Source organism: Sesamum indicum, linkage group LG2, assembly GCF_000512975.1.
Source record: "Sesamum indicum cultivar Zhongzhi No. 13 linkage group LG2, S_indicum_v1.0, whole genome shotgun sequence".
In the NCBI taxonomy this organism is placed as follows: Eukaryota; Viridiplantae; Streptophyta; class Magnoliopsida; order Lamiales; family Pedaliaceae; genus Sesamum; species Sesamum indicum.
Genome location: NC_026146.1, coordinates 4,820,118 through 4,838,244, shown reverse-complemented (window position 1 = coordinate 4,838,244; position 18,127 = coordinate 4,820,118). Strand labels below are relative to the sequence as shown.

General features: G+C 37.1%; 4 protein-coding genes across 6 annotated transcripts; 2 read left to right on the top strand and 2 right to left on the bottom strand.

Moving 5' to 3' along the window:
• LOC105180150 (tetratricopeptide repeat protein 33) lies at positions 1,370–4,259 on the top strand. 2 transcript variants are annotated; one of them, XM_020691807.1, is made up of 5 exons: positions 1,370–1,804; positions 2,408–2,546; positions 2,849–2,880; positions 3,516–3,602; positions 3,786–3,927. In XM_020691807.1, exons 1-5 carry the CDS (start codon positions 1,544–1,546, stop codon positions 3,807–3,809), a joined length of 543 nt encoding a protein of 180 aa, XP_020547466.1. In that variant the 5' UTR covers positions 1,370–1,543; the 3' UTR covers positions 3,810–3,927. The 2 variants fall into 2 exon arrangements, with proteins under 2 accessions (XP_020547466.1, XP_011102115.1); XM_011103813.2 differs by having other exon boundaries at positions 1,372–1,804; positions 3,850–4,259.
• LOC105180145 (PHD finger protein EHD3) lies at positions 4,810–10,464 on the bottom strand. 2 transcript variants are annotated; one of them, XM_011103804.2, is made up of 7 exons: positions 10,322–10,464; positions 9,838–10,155; positions 8,410–8,604; positions 7,825–8,151; positions 6,950–7,039; positions 6,786–6,830; positions 4,810–6,074 (listed from the first exon to the last, which is right to left on the bottom strand). In XM_011103804.2, exons 2-7 carry the CDS (start codon positions 10,066–10,068, stop codon positions 5,202–5,204), a joined length of 1,761 nt encoding a protein of 586 aa, XP_011102106.1. In that variant the 5' UTR covers positions 10,069–10,155; positions 10,322–10,464; the 3' UTR covers positions 4,810–5,201. The 2 variants fall into 2 exon arrangements, with proteins under 2 accessions (XP_011102106.1, XP_020547465.1); XM_020691806.1 differs by lacking the exon at positions 8,410–8,604.
• On the top strand, positions 11,468–12,955 carry LOC105180128 (BTB/POZ domain-containing protein At4g08455-like). The gene is made up of 2 exons (XM_011103783.2): positions 11,468–12,059; positions 12,267–12,955. The coding sequence occupies exons 1-2, from the start codon at positions 11,655–11,657 to the stop codon at positions 12,732–12,734; spliced, it is 873 nt and encodes a 290-aa protein (XP_011102085.1). The 5' UTR covers positions 11,468–11,654; the 3' UTR covers positions 12,735–12,955.
• LOC105180136 (probable methyltransferase PMT10) lies at positions 12,935–17,606 on the bottom strand. The gene is made up of 9 exons (XM_011103791.2): positions 16,742–17,606; positions 16,178–16,318; positions 15,828–16,098; positions 15,316–15,426; positions 14,964–15,123; positions 14,242–14,499; positions 13,987–14,109; positions 13,386–13,463; positions 12,935–13,298 (listed from the first exon to the last, which is right to left on the bottom strand). Exons 1-9 carry the CDS (start codon positions 17,369–17,371, stop codon positions 13,100–13,102), a joined length of 1,971 nt encoding a protein of 656 aa, XP_011102093.1. The 5' UTR covers positions 17,372–17,606; the 3' UTR covers positions 12,935–13,099.

The following is an 18,127-nucleotide window of genomic DNA, read 5'->3' as shown; positions in this document are numbered from 1 at the left end:
AGAATGAAAGAATAAGTTACCCATATTATGCCATGGATCATACCACGAAAAGAAAGAGACACCATCACCAATCCGATACTCGATAAGCAGCCAAAAAAGAGGACGAAGACGTAATAGCTTCCTCCAACCCCATGAGCCCCACGTTCTGCCACTATCCATATGGATCGCTCACGAAGTCTAGATGTCAAATGTTGTTAACATGATATTTATAACATGCCCTTTTGGTCGTTCATCTTGCTTTGTGATTGATTATAATACATTGTCATAATGTTCGAGACACATACGTTTTCTTGATTCGTCTTGTGCTCGATTTACATGTATCTATATATACATTCACCTTTTATTTACTTACTTTGTAATTAGTTTAAATATTATAAAACATTGCTCACACAAAAAAACACGTGATAAAATGACATTATATAGAAAGTGTTTCATGCTTTTTATTATTGGTCCAAAATCATGTACTACAGTAAATATTACAATCATATTCAATTAATTTCTCATATTTTTGGAAATATATATTTATAACATAACATATAGACGTAGAACAAACAATATTAAGTAGTAAATTATGATAATACATAATCATAATGACAAACATTTAATATTTGTACAGAAAAAATTAATTAGAGATTGTGCAATTTTTTTTATCTCCCACATTTTGGATAATTATAACTTTTTTTTAGGTATTTTGCAGTAATATTGTGCAGCATATGTGCAAAATAAATTTTCCCATAAGTAAGATAAATTAATAACTATCTTTAACCAAAATTCTAGTAAATCTAAAACCACTTTAAAATATGCATTGTCCAAAATCTTTAAAATGTGTAATTTACAATTTTATAACTTAGATATAAAAATAAATTTGATGTATGAATCTGTAAAAAGAAATTGCAATGGAAAAATGTAGTCAACTTACTTATTTATTTTAAATAATTCAAATTATTTTTTATGAGTGAATATATTAACATATTTATTCTTCGTTTTTTTTATATTAATAAATTAATTCACTTTTAATTATTTTTATTTTTGAACTCTGGTTTATATATATATGTATATGATTATAGGATTTAATGCAATTTACATGCACCATGTAATATTGTTAATGAACAAATTATTTTCTATGAAAAATAATAATAATTTATCTTCATATGTTATTTAAAATAAAATAATTTATCTTTTCGAACTGTTTTATTTTAAAAAAATATAAAAAATAAATTACTTTATTTTTAAAAATATTAAAAATTATAATAAAATAATATGCTCATTTACACCGTGGGAATGAACTTATTTGCATTTTTTCATCCAAGTAGTTTTGTGTCACTACGAATATATATTATATGAATTAAAAATTGATAGTGAATGAAGGAAGGAATGGGCATCCAAATCCCCAAAATGAAAAGGAAAAAGGGAACAGTTGAAATAGCGGCGTGGCCGACAAGAGAGAATCAGATGAAGATATATTTGAGTTTGTTTTCTCTGATAGTTGCTGATAGAGCAGTACAAACCCACAAGAAATCTCCGGCGGTCGGAATCGTGAAAGATGAAGATGACATGGAAGAAGAATGCTGGGGACAGCAAAAACAAGACCAGGAAACGGCCCATCTCCTTTAATCCTAACCTTCCTTTCGAAGATCTTAATTCCAGTTCTGATACGAATACTACAGCGGCGAAGATGAAGGAAGGTGAGTCACGTGGAAACGACGACGTAAGTAAAAAAGGGACCACAAGTTCCGATGAGGAAGATGAGAAAAGGAGGAATCTTGCTCAGGACTTTGAAGCTCAAGGAAATAGACTTGCTGAGGTACCTCTCTTTTTTTCCCTTTTCTTTCGCCCTTTTAGGATAAGGGTTTTGGGTTTTCAGTCTTCTCTCTGTTGTTTATTGTGAAGGGTTTTGGTTCTATTTTATGTTGGTTTTTGGTGTTAGTATTGTCAAAGTTATTTAATGTGGAATGTAGAAAGAATTGATATTTGAGTTTAATTTGAGGAGTTTATCTTTTTTCCCTTTCCTTGAGAAGATGTTAAAAAAGTATTAAGTTGCTGATAGTTTCAGGAAGTACACCTGAAAGAATGTGAGGGATTAGAGTTGTGCATTTCTGTAATGGGCTTGACATTGTTGTACATGTTCATGCTTGAGTTGAACGGATATGGCTATCTTAAGTGGAAATGGAAAAAAATTAAATGGAGTTTCATTATATGATTGCTTCAATGACATGCTGGGTTCTTCCTATTTGCATCAATTGCTATATTTTGTCCATAGGTGGTAGAAGTTGTTGAACCATGCGTACATGAATTAAGCATTCAAATTGGAGACAAATATCTTACTGCTATATGTTTCGTATATCTATGAGATTGTCATTGCTTGGCTAAGTTACTCAGTTCCCATCATTCACTTTTCTTTGTGAAGGAGGCAAAATACCGGGAGGCACTTGGAAAGTGGGAGAGTGCAATTACTTTGATGCCTGAACGAGCTATTCTACATGAGCAAAAAGCTCAGGTTTTACTTGAACTTGGGGAGGCCTGGAATGCCTTGAAGGCTGCAACTCGTGAGTCATCTTTTCCCCCATTCCTTTTCTGTTTCTTATGCTTTTATCCCTTATTTATGATATACAACTAGGTATCATGTTCTCAATCGTATCAGAGAAGGTCATGGAATCGTAGTTTCTTGTCAATTAACTTCCTATTGAGATACATTGCTTGAATATCTGCCGTTAACATTAACCTTTTTACTGTCTCAAAAGAGGATAAGAAAAATCCATGTTTTTAACTTTTTTACTGGCCCAAAAAAGGATGAAAAAAATCCTTGTCATTATCACATTTTAACTTGTGTTTTGTCCTTGGTTCATAGGAGCAACTGAATTGGAGCCAAGATGGGCTGAGGTATGTTAAGTATTTGCTCTATGGATTTGCCTTTCCGTGTATTATGGTGATTCGTAAGAAAAAGATGAAAAGGTACTGTATTGAATGGGAGTATAGCTCCTTGTTGGAATTTCACTTAGGTTCTTATTGTTCTCTAATGATGGATTTAGCGGAAATGAAAAATACCTAGTCAAATTGTATACACTTGAATCTAAAATATTGCATAGAGAATATAAGCATATCTTACTACAAGAAGTGTTAGTTTCAAATAGTTTATTGGTGGACAGATGAGGCATATCTAAAGAACTTTTCTGGGGCATCATCCTTGTAACTATTTGGGTTAAGAATACACCATGGATTTCTGATGGCACAGAGTTGACAAAATCACTGTATATTTTGTTGAGCATTTAAGGCGACGATGGGTGTGTCTATCAAAAGAACGAAAAAAATCAAGTTATTGATATTTTCCCAGGGTGTTGGATATGTCGCTATCCGCAATGGATGTTCATCTGAGACTGTTCACCTCTGATAGGCGTCCATGCATATTGATGTGACTTAGATTACCTTTAAAGCATGAGCTCACGCGGATAAATCACACATGAGCTTTACTTTTGACGTTTGAAGAAATTTACATGTTTTCTCCTTTGTCTGGATAGGCATGGGTGACGCTTGGAAGAGCCCAGTTAAACTATGGAGAACCTGATTGTGCCATTGAAAGTTTTGACAAAGCATTGGCTCTTAAGGTAGCATTCAAAGTTTATGCTGTAATTCAATACTGAAATCTTGACATGCTTCTTATCAATTTGATGGATTATAATAGACAGGGCAAGAAGCAAATTGCAGTTATCTTAACCCTTTTCCTTCATGAAAGTTTTTGCATCTTTCAGGATAAAGTTAACATGATCTTTTCCCTGTTTTGTGTACAGGTTTTTAACTTGTCTCTTTTATAATAGTGTTTATGTTTTCCTTCTGAAATCTTGCACTCCACAGCCCGATTCTGTGGAAGCAAAAGATGATAGGGAGACTGCATTACATCTACTGAAGAGGAGAAAGCAGCTCCATTCAAGGGGTTTGAGCTCAACTGAAAACCGTTTTCTTGTTGGAGATCAGGGCTAAAAGCTTTTCAAGACTCCAAGTGGCCTGCATCCGCACATAGGCATATATGAAGAGAAAGAAGAAGAGAAGAAAATTGTGAGTGAATTGTAGGGGTTGCTGTAAATGACTAGTAGATAGACATATTGTGTTTGTTGGATATCTTATACCCAGGAGCAGCAGTGTATCCTAAAGGCTAAAGCTATGTCCGGAGTTGATATGGTGAAAATCTTAAAACTTTTGGATCTGAAGATCTTATCCAAAAGGACGGATACAGAAACTCTAATTCTTAATGAACTATACAACCATAATGTTAATTCTTCACCTTTTCTCCAAACTGATTACTGCCATCTGGTCAACTTCAGAATGTCTTCTGATATTCTTCAATAGTCAAACCACAGGAACAGTGTGATTTCCTCCTCGCAGGTATCATGTTTTACCAAACGATTAAATGAATATTCCGGCTAAAAGAACTAGAATCGGTATTAATAATTGCTCTCAGGAGTAAAATGGAACTAAATCATCCACTACACAAAGCATCAACAAAAAAACCTGTTTCAGAACGCTTATGAGCCATTAATCTGGGCAAGAATTAAGTTGGAAGGCTCAGTTCTTTCACCAAACCTCAGGGATTGCATCAACTTCATAAAGAACAACAAGATTCGTCCAAGGCAAGGAACTTATATTTAGCATACATAAGCAAAGGAATTACGAACTGTATAATGTACAGTTTCTATTCAGCTTATGCCCCTTGATTTCCGAAACTAGAGAGAAGAAATGTTAAGAAGTATGGGTTAGTACATACCCCTTTGATAAAGAACCAGAACAAATTTCAGGAATGATATCCTTGAAGAATAATAAAGGTTGAAAGCAAATTGTAATAACCTAAAGCAAGGCAGAAATGTTTCCCTTAATTTGACGGCAAAGGGAATACACGTACTATTTTAACCTCATTTTACAACATATGGAAACATTTTAATTTTCTGAATCCTGATACAACACCTAATCAATATTGAAGTACCTGTTATAGTACAACTTGCCAGAGGTCGTAGCTCAAGACGCATGAACAGAGTTGCATCTCGTGCTGAATTGCTATCAAAAGTCAGCCTACCAATCTGCAAAAAAAATTAATCCTCCATTGATGCAGCAACATACATTTGTTACATTGGGGACTACAGGTACATTACAAAAATACTGGTTGTACAAAAAGCAGCGGATAGATTCTTCCTCTCCAAAAGCAACACATCAACTCATGTAGCTTTTAATCTCATGGCTGCCAGATTCTCTTCATAGTTTAGAGTTTTGGCTGCATTCAGAAGCATATCCACACCGCCAGACTTGTTTAACGCCTCTTCGGTCTTTAATTTTCCATCTAAAGATCTCTTTCTAGATTTATTTTGAATATTCTCATACAAAAATTTAGCTTTGCGTACACGCTGGATTCCAGCATCACATTTTATGCAAAACCATTTCCCTCTGGGAATGGCAGTGCGAGGTGGCTGCATGCAGTATATGTGATATGCATGGTCACAGCCATCACAGAGAACAATCTTATCATCATCCCTATCAATTAAGCAAGCTCTACACAGACAAGAAGGGCAATACCAGCAAGGCCCATGAGATATCAACTGCTTGCTTGTCAAGCATTTCACATGGTAAAACTTGTGAGGACAGAAGGAATGACCACATATTCTATAGTCTTCATCATTTCTCACCTCAGTTCGACAAACCTTGCAATGTGTAAATCTTTTATCCCCACCGTTCGCAACCAACTCATTTGAACTCTCCTCTAAGTCCTCTGGTGCTTCTTCAGACACAAGCTCATCTTCTCCATTGCCATCAAGACGTGATCTAGAAGCATTCAGCCTCTCGCAAGCTATGCAGTTCTCATGTGGACATTCAGTTCCCTTTCCAGTGCACTTTGCACAATACCAACTTCTAACAGGAATTTCTTTAACAGCAGGTTCAATACAGGAGATATGATACATCTCCTCACATGAATCGCATACTAGACCATTTCTTCCATCAGTCTTCTCTCCACAACGCCTGCAGGTATGAACTTCACCAATAGCACAGGCCTCTGTTAGCTCTGCTTTGTGCATGTCGGATTCTTGTGTAAGGAACTGTCATCGTCACAAGTAGGGACATTATATCCTGACCAAATTTCCCAATACATCAACAATTCGAGTTTTCTACTTTTCCCCCTGATACCTAAGTCTTCATTTTAAACATTTGGTTGTTTAATAAGCTACAGAGTCATGATTTCATTACAATCTCAAAGTCTTCAGAAGAACTGAAACAGAAGTAATAAAGCGAAATGTCCAACTTATTTTTAGGTATGTTACCAAAAAGAAAATCTGTCTTCATGTAGTACAGGTGAAGTACAGAAGACTTGGATAGAAAAGCATAGATACGCAAATGAAGGAGAAAGCAGGAGAAACAGCTCAGAAAGACGAGAAGATTATCCACACAACCAGACAGAAAGCAAAGAATAATATCTATATAATACAAAGTAAAAGCTCTTGCTATTGGACAACATACTGGTTCAAGACTTTTACAAGAGCCAAAAGGATAAAAGTTATTCCAAGCATGACTGACATTTCATAATTTACTTACAATTGTAATGCCAATAGAAAAACAATTAATACATTAAATTGCACTTTTTAACCTAACAGGATTTTCAATTTCTTGATGCAGCAAATGGGGTAAAAGCATAACACTATAGGTAAATATACAGTTTCCAATCTCATCCTCCACATCAACTCCCGTAAGGAAAAGAAACGAGAAGACACAAAAGAAGAAAGGGAAACAGGGGGAAACAAAGAAGCATTTACCTCATGTCTGCCAAACTCAGAAATGCTGTGTGCAGAGCTCCCTACCTGTCGTATGAGGGGAACAAAAGCTAATAAGAAGATCAAAGCATATGAACATATTAAACCCAAACAATAAAAGATGTAAAACACAACCAAGCTTATCCAAGCCAAGCTAACTCATCTACCTGTTCACGAAAAGACATCATTGTTTTGTCTGACAAGCGTTTCGCAATGGCAATCATATCAGCGCCAACCTTTTGGAGTTTTGTCCATATCTATAAAATAAGTCAGCAGCTAAGAGGTAAAGCATGTGTATGTATATCTACATACAGAGAGATATGCTGAGCAACATTTCTGCCAGCTCCATTACATAAGACAATGGTGAGAGCAATTCCAACCCCATCCTTTTAAATAAACTAGTAATTCAGTTGAAAGATTCAAATGCCATGAAAGTCAATCTGAATACAATAACCTTTTATCTGGTCCAGCAATTACAAGAGAAGACAAACTCAAAGACTGCTCATTCATGAACGTTTTCTTTTATCCGAAGGAAAATCTTATTTTACAACCATATTAATCTGCAGGTCATTTGAATATTTGATATATGATTTGTTCCCCCAGTCTGCACAAGCTAACACTGAAAGGATTCCTTAAAATTTAAAGTAGATATCACCTCCCCAGTGAGACTTGAGTCCAACAGGCATGTGCGAGGAAGCAGACTGCTAAAAATCTGAACTAAAGGGGCACCTAGAATACTCAGTCCATGGATACAAAGTCACTAAAATTTTGAAAGTAAAAGAGGAAAACTTTCATTTTATACTCCGTCAAACTTCAAGATAATTTAATAACAAGTAACTCCATTAGCTATGAATAAGCTCAGTCCTCTCCTAGACCTAAAAGAGCAGAAGGACCTTTCAGAAAAAAATGCCACCACCAACTTTAAATAAATATCTGTTTTCATAGATGTGGGATTGCTTGGTAAGACGAGGTCAAACTTTCAATATCTTCAGAAGATCACACTCAATGAGCAGATATCAGAAAGTAAATTTCAGAAATATACCTGTTGTATATCTGAATGAAATAGCAGAGGCGACTTTTCATATGCTTTCTCCTTCATCCTTGAGTTTATGTGTCTCACATCAAACAACTTGTCAGCATGCATTCCATTTTCAAGGAGTAAACTGCATAATTGGGCGAACCTTTCTGACATAATAACATCAAAGAAGGTGCTACGGCAGATCTCTGTAAGTGTATCACTGTCTGATTCATTGACTGATCCACTGTATGCCAGGCCGACACTGTCCTTAGCAGCATTTTGCAGACCATCATGCACAGATCCAGTCTCGACAGTGCATTTGCTCCCAGCTTCACAAGAATAAACAGATTCCTGCATAGGAAAGCCCACTAATCTGCTAAAGATCCTAAAAAGTACTGGCTGCAGCTTGAGATTGCTATTTTAGAAGGACCGGGAGATTAATCACATAGCTGAATGATTGACGATACATCGAAAGGCAGCAATCTTATGAACTGATATAATCTTCAATCCATGAATTGACCAAAATAACAATAATTATGAAATGTAATGCAAAATACGCATAAAGTAAGAAAAGTTAGGTTGTAAGCTACCTATAATGACAGTATATACCTTAACTGTGGTTCTGCTACAGCTTCCCAGATCAAATGCAAGTGCATCTTGAATGCATCTTCTTAAGCCACCTTGACCTTCCAACGACTGACACAGTTGCTCAAGAACAATATTTCTTTGGTGCTTGAGTGAGCAACCGCTGGAAGCAACTGGCAAAGCATGTGGTCTTTTTTGGCTAGCTTGATTGAATGAATTCTTAATTGTACAAGAATCAAATGAAGAAATTTCAATACTAGCACAAATGAGGACATGGCTTAAAATATGATGAAACACTGTCAAATGGTAAGGAAATTCGCAAAAGAGAAAAACACCATGCAGAAACATGTTTAAGATCATTAGGCAGGAGCAGATTGACAGACGCATAAATGTCAACCTTTAACAAACCTATGAAACCCTTTAAGATGCTAAAGAATCAGGATAATTTTGTGCTACAGGTTTTCAAGATCCCTAATTCTGGGAACAAACATGCAAGTTCAAGGCAAACGATGACTTAGTAAATGAAAGCAGTAAGGAATCCTACTCATAAAAGAAAAAGAAACACGAGGAAGGAATAATTTGAAAGACAATCATGGAGAAATACATATTTAGAAACAATTTGGCATTCCTAGCTGTTTCTACTGAGAAGTAATTTCACAACCAACAATGAGTTGGTAGTTGCAAATCAATTATACACCCAATTAAAGGTTCTTTACTACAACCGAACCAGATATTGTTACTCAAGGAAAATGATAAAAAGCAGTATGTGATATAGAGTCTTCAAGCTTAAAAACAAAAAGGTTCTGGCTTCTTTTTTACCTGAACTGCTAAAAAAACAAGTTTAGTTCGGATGGGCTAAACACATTGTAAACTAATTACCTCGTGTGAGCTCCAAACTAAAATTTCAAGAACTTTAAACCCCAATATCACTTATCAAGCAGCATGAGCAATGATTGCCCCATGAATTACATACAACATTAAACAACATGATTTTATCGCTATTTGCCGCTAATTTCCATCACCATCTTCACTTAACCCTCTCATGGGCCAAAAAGTGTCCATTCAACAGATGATGGAGAGATTGTGATAGTCATTACGTCCATGCTCAAACATTTGATTTACCACATTCCACCAAAGCGCACCATTAATAACTATAAGGAAGATGCAATGGTTTTTGGTATGAAAAGTTATTCAACGAATTCCATATAGCCACACTTGCTCTCTTTCATATAATCAGCAATATTGGCCAAGGGAATCTTTCTCTTTAGCCTAGCACAAAATTCATGGGGTCTCAAACTGCAACATATATCCATAAACTCTATGCAAACAACTGAAAAGGGAAACAGAAAAAAATTGACAGGAAGTTCATTCTACTTTATCAACACATAAGAAGCAAACAAAAAGTGTAAGCAATGAGAAGTTTGTGAATTTCATTATAAGAAATTACCATACCTTCTCAACATGTTGAATCTCCGCACCATCCCGAAGTATCCCATTCTCCACAACTTTGGCATTCCTTCGCCTTTGGTAAGTAAGTAAACCACCTCCCAATTCTGGCAAACCAGTCTCCATACCGGTTGCACGGCCATTCGCCTTCGCCCCATCAACCTTGGGCTCGACTACTCCACTCTCCGTATAACTTCCACCACCAAGAACACTGTTGTCCTTCTGCTCATCAACCATTCCTATTCTCCAATTAAGCGCAGCCAAGAACTAAAACAACTCATACCCTAAACCCCAACCAAATAGCATCCTATAATCTCAATTTCCCTGCAAATTCCCAAAAGAAAACAAAGCAACCCCAAACATCTAGGTCAAAATACAACAAGAACAGCTTCCCAAAATTCCCACAATTTGAACCGTGAAACCTAAAATTAGTTCAAGAAATTTCACAGAGCACAGTAAAAATAATAAATAAATCATTTCGAGCACTGACCGAAGTTACAAAGAAAGCGGGGAATGAATCTCCGCTGTCGGAATTGGGAACCCTAGTGAGAGAGAGAGAGAGTATGAGTGGATGACACAAGAGCAAGAGGGCTTTTTTAAAATTTTGAAATGAAAAATTTGAGAGGGTTTGGGTTTTCTTTTTTTCATTTTCCCTTTTATCAAAATGAAAATGCTAATTATTACTTTCTTTTCATTTGTCCTTTATTAACCGGGAACCGATTTAACCGGGATTTAAACAGTCATTCCTTTGGTTGGGTAATTGCCTGTATGGGCATTCCTCTCACCTGTCCAACTATCCAAATTAATACACCTTTTTTCTTTTTAAAGGAAAAAAGTAACTTTAATATTTAACAAGTTAAAAATATATTTGAGTTCAATCAAGTATTAATATTTGTCTCATTTTATATCCATTTATATTATGATTTTTAGTTATATTAATATATTGATTGAATCGATGTAATTTGTTAATATTTTTTACACATAGTGATATATTAACTGAATTTATGTATTACTCCATACTTTAATCATGAGCTAAATTCGGAATAATACTTAAATGAATTCTGAATTTACTTGAAAAATAATATTTTCATTACTATTCTAATCTCGTTTATCTATTGTCCGTTTTATCTTTCTTTACAACACTGTCAAATTTTCAGAACTAGAATCAGTTGTTTGTAAAAAAATGTTCAAAGTTTAACTTTGCTGACGAAATTAAGGCAACTAAAGAGTATCACTAATATGTAGATATTAATCTATTTTAATAGTAGTTATTGATTTACTATAATAATAATTATTTATTAATTATATATTTAATATTTATAATTATCGTATATTTATTATTAATTATTAAAATTTATAATATAATTGTAATCGAATCACTAGAAAAACAAAGGTAAAAATTGGGATAATCAAACAATGCAGCAATAAGGTAATTAATCATATGGGACAGTGGTTAACTATTATTATACCCAATTACTGATTTAACTTTTGAGTTTCGTCTAACGCTTCTTTGGTTGTGTAAATTACTTTGACTTGACTTTGACGCTTTTAGTGTGTGGTGTAAGTCCCCGCAAAGTAGTGGACTAATTGGAAATTGCAAATTCCATCCAATTTCAGTTAAAGTCGCATGGGCAATCAGCTCAAAGAACACACTTTTATGCGCGAGAGTTCCACGGCAATAAATGAATCCGCATACAAAGGTTCAGATCGGCGGTATCTACCAAAAGAAAACCCACGAAAAGCATCAAAAGGTACTGCAGAGTTCCCAACTAATAAATAAAAAAGAATAAATAGATAAAAAGGGTTGGAACAACCGCTGGAGAATGCAGCGGAACCAGCACTGGAGGCGGCGGTTCTCGTCAGATTCCGACGTGGACTTCGGAGAAGACGAGGATGAGGAGGAGGAGGACGGGGAGGAGGGATCGTCTGCGGCGCGGCGGATGAGGATGAAGTGCCTGTCGTGCAAGGAGGAGTACGTCGACCTCCGTGCCGGCACCTGCCGCGAGTGCTACGAAGAGGCGGGGGAGACGGAGGAGGAACTCAAGCGGGAGATCGATGACCTCAAGTCAAAGGTCAACTTTCTTCGCCTGCTTTGTACTGGACCGAATTTCGTGACCAGGCCCAATACCTCGTGCTTCTCCGACGTCGTTTTGGTCGCCTCTGGTCCGCCGGATTCAGCTAATTTGCAGTGCAACTCGCCTTCCATCCCGGCCCATCGGGCTGTACTGGTAGTGTACCCTTTTCACTATTTCGGGCTTCCCCTTCCCATTATTGTGCTTAAATTGAGCCAGGCCGGTAGCCCGAACTATTAACTTGTAAGATTGCTTTTAGGCTTAGAAAAACTGTCACACAATTACTGTGAAGGAAGCATTTGTTATAGTAATTGATGTCTACATTTTAATGGGCCAATACTGATGTTCTTGATTACCAAACAGACAAGTCGATCCCCGGTTTTCAGGGCCATGCTCGAAAATGAAATGGAGGAAAGCCTGACTGGAACCATCAAGATCAGTGATGTATCATACGATGCCCTTCGAGCATTTGTGAACTATTTATACACGGCTGAAGCCTGCCTTGATGAGCATATGGCCTGTGACCTGTTGGTATTGGCTGAGAAATACCAAGTGAAGCATCTCAAGACTTATTGTGAGAAGTATCTGATGTCTAGACTGAACTGGGAAAATTCGCTACCTTACTATGCTTTTGCTCACCAGCATGGCGCTAAGAGTTTGCTGGATGCAGCCTTGTCGCTGATCATGGACAACATGGACAAGCTGAGTAAACGAGAAGAGTATATGGAACTTGTTGAGAAGGATCCGCGTGTGGTGGTAGAAATTTATGAGGCTTATCTCTCAAAACAAGTGAACACTGCTGCGAGTAAAGATCCAAATAAGACGGCCTAGGCTGAGGAAAATGTTGCTTTTTGGAGAAGGATGGAACTTTATACGCGTGTTTCCTGTTTTAATGTGGTGAGCGTTGATGTAAATGGATTGTTTTGTAGACAGTTCTTTTTAAGGAGATGTTTCCAGGGAAAGATGCTGAAGCATCTTCTGTGGCTCTAAATTGCTGTTTTGCTGTTGAAATGAATCACAGGCATAAAACATGTCGAACTGACACTTTTGTAGTTTCAGTACTAAAAAGTTTGCATGTTTAGTACAACAATCAAGGAGTCCATGGCCAAGTTATGCTCATGGATAAGGTATGCGGTATACATATGAAAAAATTTGTGGGTCTTTCCTCACTTTCTATCGTGGATAATGCAAATATATTACAATCGCTTCTCACAAGCTAAAAGCTTCCAGTTTGAATGAGGACCCTCTCCAGAGTCAAACATGAAAGTGACCCATCCCACTGCGTTTGCGATCTCCTTGAGTTCATAAATGACAGCGGTCGTATCATGGATGTAAGCTCGTCCACCTGGTCTTAGGATTCGGTCCATCTCCAGCACGATGTTGGTGATATTACATCTGGATGGACATGAGAATTGTTATTCAGAATAATGATTTTCAACCTAGGATAATCAGCCACCAACTGTGAAAGACCAAAATTTGTACCTCTTCTGTTCAATGAAAAATAGGCCGGCTGCGTGCAACAAATCATATGTTCTAGGATAAGTATCGAATGGCTCACACCTGTGAGATGTTCCATGAGTGAAATATGATCAAGAAAACAGGAGTTGGAATAAAATGAAATATTCACATGTATTGTCTTATGAAAAGTTCGTTTGGGGAAGATATTTGTGATATTATGTATCCTTTCAAAACTATTTTTTCGTGAAGTCGTATACCTGTTTTCCAGATCTGAACATATCGGGAATTTTATTTCTACCCGACTTGCAGAAAGTTAAGAACGTGGCCTGAATTCCTTAAATAGACATAAGGAACTCTATCATACAAGTCAAATGAAAGATCCATAACATTTCAGACACCTGCTTGGAATGGAAACAAACCTGCTAATATCTTAGTAGGGCACAATGTACATGTGACAGAATCTTACCCATAAGTCATAGCTGGAGAACAAGAGATATTGGCTAAAGGTAAACTCACTCAGAAGTTTGAAGTACATGACCACTAATTCGAGTTGAAACATTTGTCGAATGTAAGGAAAAAATACGAGCTGCGGAAACAAAATTAGAAAGGAGATTATGGGTCATACCAGTCGTGCATTACTCCTATAAGACCACGATCATATATTACGGGCAGTGTATTTGAACCACTAACCGGAACAACATTCATAACCCAGCAATTCACGTTGAAATCAAGTAAAGCCGTCGCGAACCTGCCAGGTACAAGAATCTGACAATAAGACTTAAATTGATCATAGGTTGAAATCAAGCTCCCAGCACTTGGAACAGAGTTTAAATATGCAGGAAAAGAATGATAACATTTCAAAGAGGATAAAGATACTTACCCTCCATACCCAGCTCTCATGTCCATCACATTTCGTATGTTCACATCGTTCACGTGAAAAACAACGATGTATCCATTTACATTCTCATTCCAATACTTGTAATCAGCTCTGTACAAGTCCCTCCGCGATTTATCAGCATCCATTTGTATGCTGAAAAGCCTGTCTGGCGGACTGTGCAGGCGGCCAGGCCAGTTAGTAGTATTAGCTCCATAACCATTCTCGGGTAATCTTGTGATGCATGCCTTCAGATTTACATACCTGCAGAAGAACAAATGTAACCACAATTCTCTCTATTACTCTCTGGAAAGTGTTTCTTATGGAAACTAACCTGATTAATTCCACCAAAATACTAAAGGACAAGGTAAATTCCTAGGTTGGACATAAAGTAGGCCTTGAGAAAAAATAGAACGACTAACAGAGAGCAATTGTACTCCCAATTTGGTTCACTGGTTGGAAGGGAGTAAGGGATGAGTGTCTATTCTCTGTCTGATGTCCAAAAGAGAAGCACCTCTTTTGTTTCAGTTCTACTTCATGGAATTGATTATAATGGATAACGAAACCACAAAAAGACATTATGAAATACACACTGAAAACACAGCTGTACTGAACAAACTGTAATTAAGGCAGTCATTCTTGACATAAATTCCATAACATTAACATAATGGGGGGGGGAGGGGGGGGGGCACCAGTATTTGCTTAGCATAAAGAATATGCGCAAGTACCATATATTATCTGGATTGTCATCTTGGTCACATAGAGGAGGATGTACATCAGGAGCACGGTTGAGATAGCAGCTATTGTTTAGGGGCTTCTGCCAGATAGTGATGTCCCCTTCCTTGTTTATGAGTTCCCAACAAAGGTTCCTAGTAAGAACCTCCATTTCTGCAAAAGGATAAGGTTAAAAAAGATGAGGAAGAAGAAGTTACTTGGTCTGAGACTCTGAGGTACATAATATATGGTAATAGTAGCATGTTCTGAAAGTCATCAGATAAGGATCCAAATTTTGAATGTAAGAACTTGATAATAATAACACTCAATAACCTTAAAGTAATGGTAGATGCCAAGACTGGCTACCTTTCCATTGTTCTGCTGGTTCATCTCCATGTTTATAAATGAGTTCTTCTACCCATACAAAGTATCCTCCAGCTCTAAGAATCCTATTAGCCTCAACAAGCAAAATCCCATCTTGACAAAACAAAAATGGAACAAATATTGGAATTAAAAGATCGCCATACAATTATAATAACTTAGCCAAAAAAACAGAGAAAAAGGGTGGCCCCGAAAGAAAGGGCTAAATGAAGAAGAATCCTCACATCTGACACTTCTAGCACATGTACATCAAATAGAAGAACATGTAAAGCTTTTCAAGTAAGGATCAAAGTAGAAGAAAGAAATGAAGCAGCTGCTAGTAGTTAACTTTCTTTCCTTGTTTCCCTAAAATTAGCAAAGAGTGTCATTGAAACATGATATTTTCCCCTTGCTTTAGTCTGAAATGATCATCTCAAGATAAAATTTTGTTGCATAGCCACCAGGCAACATGATTAAGATGCCAAAGTAAGATTAGATACCAAGAGAGAGAGGCATACCATCTTGAGTCCAATTAATTCTACACCTTGAACAATGAATTAAGTCGAATGCTTGGCTTGGGTAAGGCAACCGGTGGCTTCCTAATGCAGTTACCATGGCAGGTACACCTCTTTCAAGAGCAAGCTGAATATGGTTCTCATGAACATCTTTCGGACCTATTGAGAGAGTGGTCACATTCCGCTCAGTCAGGTAGGCACCAAAAGTTGCAACTCCAGAATCAATATCTAAAGCAACCCGTGTGCGTTGTCCAAATGCAATTTCTGGAACCATCTATATGCATATCCTCCAGAAATCAGGTGGAAGTAAAATAGAGCATAAATCCAAAGAGAAGTGAAGGATAAAGGGAAACCTGGGATATCTGATCCAAGTATCTATCAGTATCTTGGTTAAATTGAGTTCCACCTCCTGGAAATATAAGCTTATCATCCTTTCTCGATATCCAATTCCGCCCTCCTTTATCTCCAACCAGAGGCACATTATCAAACCACACCTGCATTTCCATTTTAGCCTCTTCAAATTCATCGAATGTAAGAAAAGAATATCATCCCTCTAATTAGTAAGAAACACAACTTTTCCGGTGCTTGCTGATTAAGTATTGCTACAAATCAATTTTTGTACATTTCTTAAAAGAGGATATTTGACCAAAATTCATAGTTCTCAAAACCTTAAACTGCTAGATTATGTCAGGAGTTCGGTCCTAATTGAAAAATCTTAACCAAAACAGAGCATATATCTGCTGAATCTACTTGTACAAGAACATAACCTAAAGTTTTTACTTAGATGGCATGAGATCCTCTACATCAGTGATTATTGTACAGCCAAATTCAAGATCTAAGTAAAAAGCCAAATCCCACAAGAAACTACTAAGACGCAATGAAATGCAAATTAAAAAGAAAAATCTGCAAATTTGTACCTCATCCCGGCTTTTCGGCCATGGAATGTGGAGCTTGTACCCTTTAGGCCTCGGCACCAAACAATCCAATCCTTTGCCATTCTCAGGGCAATGCCTCTCATACTTTTCGCCCTTTCCTGATGAATTAAACCTCGAAATAGCCTCCACATTGTCTAAACAGGGAATGTACTCGCTCAGGCTCCCTTCACAGACTCTAAATTTCTCAACTTTCACCACTATTCTCCCATCACTCTCTCTCTTTTCCCTGTCATCACTACTATTGGCATTCACCACCATACTCTTTATAAGCCCTTCATCAAACTCTCCCACCATAAAATCATAAGTCATGATTCCCATCTCATTAATTATCCCCGTTCTCTCCAACAGAGGAGGAGGCGGCGGCGGAGAAGGCGGAGGAGGTGGTGGTGGGGCAAAAGGGATGGTCGCTCCGGTGGAGTTAAAGAAAGAAAGGTGATGACTTTGGGTAGTGGTTGTGGGGTAAGGAGAAAAACGTTTCAACAGCAAGAAAAGAGTGAAAGACACGAAGGAAAAAGCTATGATCTTTATGAATGTCGGAGCTGTGGTAGTGATCAATGATGATGAACTAAAGGGGTGGTGGGATGACGCCGAGCTTGTAGACATGGCTTTCATGGCCTCTCAGTGTGTGTCTGTGTGTGTGTTTCTTGGTTCAGAAAAAATGGAAAGAAAGAAAAGGAAACCAAGATTGATTTTGGGTTTCAGATTCTTTGCTGAATTACATGTTCACTGCAAGAAGTCACAAAGCCAAAAAAGTGATGATATCTATGCCTATCTATAGCCTTTTGGTTGTCTCAATGTGTGTGTGTGTGTGTGTTTTATATTGGATGGAATGAAAAGTCCTACATCAACTTGACTATATTAATATTATATGTAACTTTTTCCAAGAATTGAGTATAATACTTAAAAAATTAATGAAATTTAAAATCTGAGTTTCGGATTGAGAAGAAAAGTGGAGGAAACTGTAGGGATGAAGAAGTGAAGAATTAGTAATAACTCCAACCCCTCTGTCTGAGCATGTACTTGCTCACTTGCAGTTAGTACAAGCAGAAGCAGTGGGATTGAGATTTGTGCATGGATTGTCTGTAAAAGAAGAAAAGGACCAAAAATGCAAAAAGATTCTGGTGGGTCTCTCCAGTACATTTTACTCCAGTTTTCTCCATTTTCAACTAAAAAGAAATTGAAATAAAAATGTGAGTTCGATGTTCAACGACTTTGAGCACAGAAGTGGAGTAGAGGAGGGGTCATGGACGGTGGGACGTTTACGGCACGATTTTGTTACAGTAATAAGCGCATTGGAAGTCTCGTCATGAATTAATGTGGAGATTTATTGGGATTCACATGAGGCAGAAAATTACATTAATGATTTAT

Coding starts and splice junctions, on each gene's coding strand:
- LOC105180136 (XM_011103791.2), bottom strand. CDS start 17,371: ATGAAAGCCATGTCTACAAGCTCGGCGTCATCCCACCACCCCTTTAGT. Junction 16,319..16,741: donor GGCCGAAAAGCCGGGATGAG/GTACAAATTTGC, acceptor ATGGAAATGCAG/GTGTGGTTTGATAATGTGCC. Junction 14,110..14,241: donor ATGAGAGCTGGGTATGGAGG/GTAAGTATCTTT, acceptor TGTACCTGGCAG/GTTCGCGACGGCTTTACTTG.
- LOC105180128 (XM_011103783.2), top strand. CDS start 11,655: ATGCAGCGGAACCAGCACTGGAGGCGGCGGTTCTCGTCAGATTCCGAC. Junction 12,060..12,266: donor CGGCCCATCGGGCTGTACTG/GTAGTGTACCCT, acceptor ATTACCAAACAG/ACAAGTCGATCCCCGGTTTT.
- LOC105180145 (XM_011103804.2), bottom strand. CDS start 10,068: ATGGTTGATGAGCAGAAGGACAACAGTGTTCTTGGTGGTGGAAGTTAT. Junction 8,152..8,409: donor GTAGCAGAACCACAGTTAAG/GTATATACTGTC, acceptor TTTCCTATGCAG/GAATCTGTTTATTCTTGTGA. Junction 6,075..6,785: donor CTGAGTTTGGCAGACATGAG/GTAAATGCTTCT, acceptor TGACGATGACAG/TTCCTTACACAAGAATCCGA.
- LOC105180150 (XM_011103813.2), top strand. CDS start 1,544: ATGAAGATGACATGGAAGAAGAATGCTGGGGACAGCAAAAACAAGACC. Junction 1,805..2,407: donor AAGGAAATAGACTTGCTGAG/GTACCTCTCTTT, acceptor TTCTTTGTGAAG/GAGGCAAAATACCGGGAGGC. Junction 2,547..2,848: donor TGCCTTGAAGGCTGCAACTC/GTGAGTCATCTT, acceptor CTTGGTTCATAG/GAGCAACTGAATTGGAGCCA.